The sequence below is a fragment of the Zea mays genome, chromosome 3 (genome assembly GCF_902167145.1).
Source record: "Zea mays cultivar B73 chromosome 3, Zm-B73-REFERENCE-NAM-5.0, whole genome shotgun sequence".
NCBI classification, from domain to species: Eukaryota; Viridiplantae; Streptophyta; class Magnoliopsida; order Poales; family Poaceae; genus Zea; species Zea mays.
This window is the reverse complement of record NC_050098.1, coordinates 90,613,967-90,622,798: the sequence shown is the minus strand read 5'-3', so window position 1 is coordinate 90,622,798 and position 8,832 is coordinate 90,613,967. Positions and strand designations below refer to the sequence as shown.

General features: G+C 42.5%; 1 protein-coding gene across 3 annotated transcripts; it reads right to left on the bottom strand.

The window, feature by feature from the left end:
* Nucleotides 1-218: 218 nt before the first annotated feature.
* On the bottom strand, nucleotides 219-4,217 carry LOC103650381 (uncharacterized). 3 transcript variants are annotated; one of them, XM_023301976.1, is made up of 6 exons: nucleotides 4,034-4,217; nucleotides 3,787-3,844; nucleotides 2,116-2,439; nucleotides 1,966-2,034; nucleotides 1,627-1,719; nucleotides 219-860 (listed from the first exon to the last, which is right to left on the bottom strand). In XM_023301976.1, exons 3-6 carry the CDS (start codon nucleotides 2,380-2,382, stop codon nucleotides 468-470), a joined length of 822 nt encoding a protein of 273 aa, XP_023157744.1. In that variant the 5' UTR covers nucleotides 2,383-2,439; nucleotides 3,787-3,844; nucleotides 4,034-4,217; the 3' UTR covers nucleotides 219-467. The 3 variants fall into 3 exon arrangements, 2 of the variants coding, with proteins under 2 accessions (XP_023157744.1, XP_023157743.1); XM_023301975.2 differs by lacking the exons at nucleotides 3,787-3,844; nucleotides 4,034-4,217 and adding an exon at nucleotides 2,614-3,767; XR_002750293.2 differs by having other exon boundaries at nucleotides 219-1,521; nucleotides 1,627-2,034; nucleotides 3,787-4,217.
* Between the last annotated feature and the right edge of the window lie 4,615 nt (nucleotides 4,218-8,832).

The window sequence follows — 8,832 nt, the reverse complement described above, 5'->3', positions numbered from 1 at the left end:
CGTCGTTAACGTCGTTTGCTTTCTGTGACGGTTCGGTATCGTCATAGATAGCGCCGTGTTTTGGTCATTAACATTCGTTTGGAAGGGTCCCGATGGCATATGACGTCAGCGCTGACGTGGCAGCTGACGTCAGCGTCAGTGGCATATGTTTTATTATATGCCACCAGTTTGGTCACAGATGTGCAGAGAATAATTTTATTGGAAATTGCAAAAGATACTAGAAAAGAGGAATGAGCACACAATTCCATATTCCGTAGATGAATAAAACTAGTATTCCAGTGAGCATACACACTAAGTGGACAACACTGAACTCAGTTCACAACATCACCACTTGACTTCACATTTCAGTTGAGTTTGCACAAACATAACATCATATAATAAAAAGTTGACACCCACGATCAACTTGAGTTTTTGGGTACCCTCATGTCAAAGAACAGGCCAAACACAGCAGCTCTGACCAGCGGCCCTCATGTCGAAGAAGAAGCGTTACCATGCAAGGGCAAGAGCTTCTTGATGAGCACATTGGTCTCCTCCATCTCCTTGTTGTTCTTCTCTGTTATCTTCTTGTACTCCTCAAACTCCCTTTGTGTCCTCGCCTGCTGTTCCTTAGCTTCTTCACATTTCTTCTTGAGTTGGTCGAGTTCACCTTGAACAGCAACCGTCGCTTCAGCTGCAAGTTGTTCCGGAAGCTCACTTTGATTTGATGATGATGACTTGGAGGATGCCGATGTTTTGATGCCAACGCTCTTCAGGAAATGGTGTGAGCTGCTCTGGGATAGCACCTTGGACACAAGGTGCACACTGGATGCTGGCATCTCACCTTCAGCAACAGGTTCAGCCCTCAAAGCCTCCATATGAGACTGAAATATCATGGACAGAAAACAGTTACACGTTAATGCTAATGAGCAACAGCAAGATGACAATTGTTAGTTATTGCAATAATTTGAGGAAGACATATGACACAAGGTGTTTATAATGAAATAATAACCAATGCTACACTGACAGAAACTGATTGCAGTTGGCATTTGCTTTGGAGAGGTAAAAATGCAGAGATTTAGGCACAAATGATCTCTGATATCATGTTCCTTTCCAGAAGACTGTCAGTTGGACAATCAGGCAATAAAATTTCTATTTTCTGAAAATTTAAAACTGATAAGATGTGACATCTAGTGATGACAAATTATAGCAGATTTGGAGCTGACAATAATGTGAAACTCATCAATGGTGGAAGGATAGTAGAGAGTAGCAAAACTCTTCCTAAAACTTTCTTAGTTAGAGATATTGTCCTGCAAAATGTGTTTGATCTCTACCCAATATTTCAAGTGAATGATTAACTGTGTTGCCTCATATGATCTCATAAAAAATACACTAAATAAAGCAAACGAATGAACTTAAAAGTGCTTCTCTTGCCGATTCACTCAGGACACGTTTGGAGCTGGTATGGTAGGTCTTGAAGGCGTCCACCGCATCTAGTTCTTCAGTCTGATCTAAGCTGGGTTCTTCTATGTTTCTCTTCTGCTTCTATTTCGTGGATAAACAATCACATCGAAGTTTGCTCAGATCAAATGCAATAGAAGTTGTTGAGTGCAAAAGTGCAGGTAGTAGTACAGGGTAATATTTACTTACATATGCATGTAAGTGTGCCACATAGCAGTGAGAACCCGTAGCCTGATGAAACTTGACTTGACTGCGGTTCTGCTTGTTCTTTTCACTTATTTCCTACAAGAGAATGAACATGTCAGATTAGATCATAGGTTCAATATGCGAAGATCCTTTGCAAACTTATAGTGAAAGAAGAATATATGACAAGATACCCATACAATGTTCTTTGGATCAGACCACTTTGCAACTAATGCCCTACACTGTTCATTAGTCATGTAAGATACAGGAGAAGTTGTCCTAATCTCATTTGCAGGTACACCATTGAAGTATTGCTGCTTGAGCCGATAATGCTGGTTTTTTTACCGCAGAGTGTAGCATATCGGTGCAAGCTTCCTTTGTTGCCTTGTCCTTAGTGTTAACGGACAAGCGCCCCTATGCATATGAAAATTCCATAGTTAGTCAATTCAGGTTAAGCAGTATACAAGTGAACCATAGAATCAGTAATGCACTTACATTTAGCTGTGACACAAAGCTGTTGTAGTATTTCTGGTCGTCCTTGTAATCTTTCCAACGAGTTAGGATAGGCATGGTTTCCCGAATAATGATGCCAGCCTCTGATGCAAACTTGGCAGCTTGAACAGGTTCATGTGGCCTTTTTTTGCCTTCCTCAACAGCTATGGACAGTCTCCTTTGCATAACTTTAGTCATCCTGTCCAGTTGTTTTCCCTTTGTGTCCTCGCCTGCCCTCACTCTCTTGCTGAACCTAATTCCTAGATCCATGTTGGGGTTTCTCTTCTTCTTTGAAGCAAGGGTTGTGTTTCTAGCACTTCTAGGATACTGTCCACAAAAAAATAGTCATGTGCATTTAAAAGCAAGACCATATATTAATTAAGAGGTATGAAATAAAGAAGATGAATCTAAAAGCATGAGCATATATTAAACACCAGATTAAAAACATTGAAATGCAATGCAACTATTTGCCATCCACTACTTTGAAGATAGAAGGAGCACCTTAATTGCCAGGGGTTGTGGCTGCTCATAAGATTCAGTGTCATCATCATCAGTATCTCCTTGATCATCATCATCAAGGAGATAGACAGAGACATATGAATCCGAATCTGAACAATTAATTTTCTTGTTTGCTGCATTTTTCCCCTTTGTTGATGTAGATGGTGATAAAGATTTATTTAGAACAGAAGTATATTTGTTCAGACCCAAATCTTGCATTTTCTTTATATTCTCCTCCACTTGTTTATCCCGTCTTCTCTCATAATCAGTTAGCTCATGTTGAACTACTTGCAAGATAGATAAGAACAAGCACACTGTGCGTATTAGATAATGTAAAGGATTTTACTAAAAGCTAAGAGGTACTACTATTTGCAGGGAAGATAAGAGGAAAGAGGTAATAGTGCCATGTGTAGAGCAAATAGATAAGATGTGTAGATTCAGTATAATGAAGCTTGCTTATGATTCTGCAATTTCATAATTGTGGTTGCACTATAACTGTACTTTTTCCCCTGATCTACGTAATCGTTGGCTTCTAAGTAAAGGAAAAAGGCATTATGGTACTCTTTGGTGGCTTCCATTAGCCTGTATCAGGCTTCTGCAGTGTACTTCGCCTATTTGGTTGTGGAAATCTTTATGCAGGCTTAAACAATGTTCAAAGTACTAGCTAGTACATTGATTAGGCGATGTAGATTTACACAAGCTGATGAACAAAAAAAGTGGAGATATTCTCATCTCTTTCAACCAGTACTAGAAACATAAGTTCTCTACTAAAACATGGATGTGACTGCATATAACACAATGTAAGGAACCAAACACAACTGTACCAAATGTGTCTTGTTTGTGCAGGATAACTAAACACTAAGATATTGTACACGATTATTCTGGCTTAGATTGTGCTGCATAAGGTCTAATACAAGCAAAAGGCAATGGAAGCAATCAATCAATTAAACACACTATGTTGAGGATTTCTTTCGCGTGCATCATTGGCACTTCCATGCCATTTTTATAAACACACTGATGCACTCACATGTGTGTCGATAAATGAATGATGTATCTAGCATCACTAGGTTTGGTTAGATCCAGCTTGGTAATAGTTAGCAACTAAGAATTAGGCAGAGTGAACCACAAGATACCAATGCATAAAGGTGTGCTACCCGTATTAGGCATGTGGCTTACCTTCTTCTTGTGGACCTTTCTGACTTCTGTGCCTCCTTATGTTCACCATCAAGGTCGTCTGCGATGACCCAAATCCAGCGATGGTTAGGGTTTAGGGGTTGGCGAGAGAAATGTGGATGGGGCGTGTTAGGTGGAAGGGGCGAGAGAAATGCGGATGTCAATGAGATAGAGCGGGATGCGGCGAGTGAAGTCGGCGACGACGCAGCTCATCGACGCGATGAGAGGTAAGGGGGCGGCGTTGAGGTACCTGGTCTAGGGGGCAGGTCGTCGACGGCGGATGTGTCCAAGCGGCGGTGGTGAGGTACCTGGTCGAGGGGGCAGGTCGTCGACGGCGGTTGTGTCCTGGCGGTGGCGATTAGGGTTGGAGAAAATTGTGGGGGAGAAAGAAGAGGAGTGGGGGAGAAAGAGGATGAGTGGAATTGTGTCCCAGCGGCGTTTGTTTTAGTGATGACGACGAAAAATGTTTTTTGGCACCCAATTTGTTTGGCAATGCGGAGGCTAATGCATTTAAATATATTAGCGCTGGGTACATATTGAAAACATTTGAATAGCCCAATGGTTTGACCTGCTAACTATGAGACTGAGATCCTAGATTCAAGCGCTCACAAGGAGACATTTTTTGTGTTTAGCCTACCATTTTATATTTATTCTTAGTTTTTTATTTCTCTCTATGTTTTTTGCAATATTCTATTCATGGACACATTAGTTTGGTTTATGATCATGTTATAATATTTTGAAATAATTTTGACATAGTGGTACTATACATCTCTCACTTAGTAATTAGCCTTTATATGAGAGATATATGCCTTTCTTAGGATGTGTGTCACCACTTTGTTCGAATGAATTGAAACTATTTTGTCAACATTGTACACCAAAATGAATGGTCCATGCAAGTTTTTAGATTCTTCTAGCTAGGTTATGGTACTGTAAGAAATATCTTTACGAAATGCATCAAATAATTACAGTAATTGGTAAACTAGGTCTGAAAAATGCATAAATGCACACAACATCATAGGTTAGTTCAATAAATATCCCATTAAAGTTTAAAATGATTTGGAGAAAGTGGTAGTATAGATCCATCACAAACATGAACATCTCTCACTCAGTAACTAGGCTCTATGTGAGAGATGTATGCATTTTCGGAGGATGTATGTCACCACTTTGTCAGAATAAATTGAAATTTTTTTGTCAACATTGTACACCAAAATGAAGTGTACATGCAAGTTTTTAGATTTTTCTAGCTACCTAAGTTTTTTTACCACTTATTCTTTAGTAAAATAACAAATAATTACATTAATAGTTAAACTAGTTCTAAAAATTGCACCAACACACAATATCATGGTACACCTCCATCAACACCCCAAAAAAATTGAAACGATTTGGAGAAACTGGTGCTATACATCTAAATAAATAAAAGAAAAATACAAAAATGATTGAAAAATGTCAACAAACACAAAAAATCTACCTAGCTCGAACCTAGGATGCCAAGGTTCACAGTAACAAGCGATTACCATTGCACTAGTCAAGTTTGTTCATTAGTAACCGAGTGCATTTGTATTTAATCATCAACTTTCCTCTGTCCAGGAGGCTAAAGTTCAGAGTTGTGAATGATCTCAGTTCAGATGTCGCCCCTTTGGTCCTGACATGTGCACAAACAAGCAGTAGACTAATAGCAGATCGATTTGAGAATTTAGACTATGGTTTAGCTTACTCCATTCTACTTTAGCTGCTAGCATAATAGTGTTAACTGCCCAGTATTTAAATTTATGGACAAAAAAGATCTGCTACTAGCATAATAAGGTCTGTGTTTCATAGTAGTCTACACATAATAGTGTCACCTCCAAAAACAGAATTATCAACTGAAATGTAATCAACTGAAATGTAATTCTGTGATGGCAAATATTATCAACTGAAATGTAAGTCTGCTACATAATAATCTCAGCTGCACTATAATCACTACAGGAAACGCCTAAATTTTCGTGGGCCAAAAACCCACGAAAATAAGCCTAAACCGACGAAAATATAGTATTTTTGTCGGCCTGCCGACGAAAATAGCCGCCGAAAATAAGTTCGACGAAAATAGGCGTCTATTTTCGTCGGTACCGACGAAAATAACCTATTTTCGTCGGCTTTCGCAAAACCGACGAAAATAGTGAGTCGTCCATTTATTTTCGTCGGCCGGGAGTGGCCGACGAAAATACGCCAGGATAGTTTCGTCAGCCTTGGTAGTGGCCGACGAAAATATCCTGGGAACATATTTTCGTCGGCCTAGGTGGTGGCCGACGAAAATAGCCTGGGAACATATTTTCGTCGGCCACCACTGAGGCCGACGAAAATTGATGGTTCCCCCCCCCAAAACAGATTTTTCTGCACCTATTAATAATTCACAGCAATATACACAATATCACATATACAGATTCACAATTACATAATTCACAAAACACATTCACATATACATAAATAGTCCATTCACATAAGTTTAGAGTATCCATAAGTCCAAAAGTCCATTGTCCATTCAAATACACAATTCACAAAACTCTAGTCCATAAGTCTAGAGTCCATAAGTCCATAAGCTACTAACTACTCACTACTCACTCCTCACTGATCACTCCGGCGGGCTGTGGGAGTTTTGGCCACTCCCTCCTCCGCCACCAGGAAGGTGGCCACTCCCTCCAGCACCATGGACGAGGAAGTCTTGGACGTTGACACCACCCTCCGATCCATGAGCATGTGACGCTGAACCCTGCAATTCATCAATCATTCAAATAAGGCTGTATACATATACATTGCTGTGTTTGGTCAATATTTGCATAAAAGTAAACATGGAACGTCACCTGTGATCCATGGTGAGGAGGAGGCTGTGCATGCATCCACGGGTACTGTTGTGGTGGCCACCCCAGAGGTGGTGGCACCCACCCCGTCGGTGGCCACGCTTGAAATGGCTGAGAGCCCGCCGGTGGCTGGGAGACCGGTGGCACCCATCCCGGGACTGGCTGCGATCCTTGGGGTGGAGGCGTCCAAGTGCCTAGAGGTGCCTGCGTCCACCCAACACCAGTCCACTGTGGCTGCGACGCTGGAGCTTGTCCTGGCCACTGTCCCCATCCTTGTGCCTGCGAGCCATTTTTGATAATAAAGAAAGAGTTGCTATGGAATTGAAGTGTTCAGATAGTGTTACCTGGGGAGGGCGAAAAGCGGGCAAGTTCATATCAGGGCCGAGTCTAGTAGTCATTTCCTGCAAATGGATGCAACGTTAGAATCGCAACATTATACTTTGAATTCAATGACGACACGTGATGAGATAGACGAATTACCTGAAAATAAGAAGCCATATATTGCGTCAGCTGCCCAACCTGCTCCTGCGCTGCTCGAGCCTGCTCCTGTGCTGCTCGAGCCTGCTCCTGTGCTGCCCGAGTCTCCTCCTCCAGCTGAGCCTCTCGAGCAGACCTGGAGGAGCGAGAACTCCCTCCCGAAGACGATGCCTTCCCTTGACCTAATGTCCTGTTGTACTCCACAACGCCGGTGCCAAAGGCAAACCTGCATGATGCACATAGTTGAGCCATTAAGTGGACACATTCTTGTTAATGAAATCGTCGAATCAAACACAAACACCTCACCTGCCATGCTTTCTACCCCCACCACTGTGGTACAACGCCGAGGCATCTAAGTCTGAATGCATCCAGTCGAAGTCAGGCCCATGGCGTTGAGTCATTTCCTCCCCATATGCATTCTGCAAAGAAAGTTAGAGTTGGAGTTAAACACAAAACATGCAATTTAATTCGTAAATACAAACTTGTTTACCATTTTCTCCCTTGCCGCCTCACTGCATAGCACATCAGGGTTCGCCGGATCAGGGCCACGGTGACCACGGACGTAAACCTCCATAAAACTTGGAGAAACGCCACTTTCAGCTTCCTGCATGAAAAACAAGAGTTAAACCATATAATTTTCATAGATGTAACATACAAGTTTGATTTATATACTTACCATGCGGCGTGCGGTACCAAGGTGTCCATCGGCGCCGTACCTGTGCCCCGGTCCTTCAGTGCCACGGTTGGCACGGTGCTTGTTGGACTCTGCAATCCACTCAGGCGACGCCCATCTCTTAGCCAACCATCTCCAGGCTTCCATGTCCTTCGACAGCCAATCCACAATGCTCTCCAGGTACTGCTCCTCTGTGAGGTAGATCTCATTGGCCCCTAATGCTTTGCTCATTTTCTGACCCTTTATCTTCTTGTAGTAGTAGTTGACGGCCGCGATGCGAGCATTGTACATGGCATCCTTGATTATCTTATCAGCGCACTTCCGAAAGTGCCTCTTCACACGTGTCCACTGAGCCTGATCCTCCTCGATGTCATCCGGCAATTGGAACCTCCCCTACATATCAATGGAGAAGTTAAGTTAAAGTAAGATTAGGAGAAGCAATAATTCAATGAATTGCTTATATACGAAAGTAAACTCACCCAGAACTCGTCCCACACAGCCACCTGACAAGTCCTTCGTTTTTTTTCCGAACTTCCCCCTCCGCTACTGCTTTCCCCTGACTCCCCTGGCTCGACATAGTCCTTTAGACCCCAGTCAGCCCACTGCATAGCCGCGAACCTCTCGCCATTGAGCTCCACCATGCCAGGGTAGTAGAAGCGACAGAGGCTACCCAACACCGCGTTCACCTTGGGACGTCTGCCTGTACCGTCCCAAGTCAAGTCTTCCCATGACCTACAAAAATTAATAAAACAAGTAAACTAGTGCAATCACGTTCACATTAAAAAATTAACACAACAGCAATAAGCCCCACCATTCTCCATGCGGCCGGATGAGCCTCCTCTCGGCAGGTCTCGGACCAAGCGCATTGCTCTTCTTATACCTAAGTATACAAGTAAATTCAATATGATGGAATGATTAGAAACTAATATCAATTAAACTAATATGCATAATAATACCTGAAGGACGTAGAACCATCTGACGCGTCGCCCGCGCTGCCTGCCCCCATTGGGTCAACCTCCTCATCCTGCTCACCCTCGTCATCCTGCTCACCCTCCTCACCCTGCA

Coding starts and splice junctions, on each gene's coding strand:
- LOC103650381 (XM_023301975.2), bottom strand. CDS start 2,829: ATGCAAGATTTGGGTCTGAACAAATATACTTCTGTTCTAAATAAATCT. Junction 2,440..2,613: donor CACAACCCCTGGCAATTAAG/GTGCTCCTTCTA, acceptor TTTTGTGGACAG/TATCCTAGAAGTGCTAGAAA. Junction 861..1,626: donor TGGCACACTTACATGCATAT/GTAAGTAAATAT, acceptor ATGATATTTCAG/TCTCATATGGAGGCTTTGAG.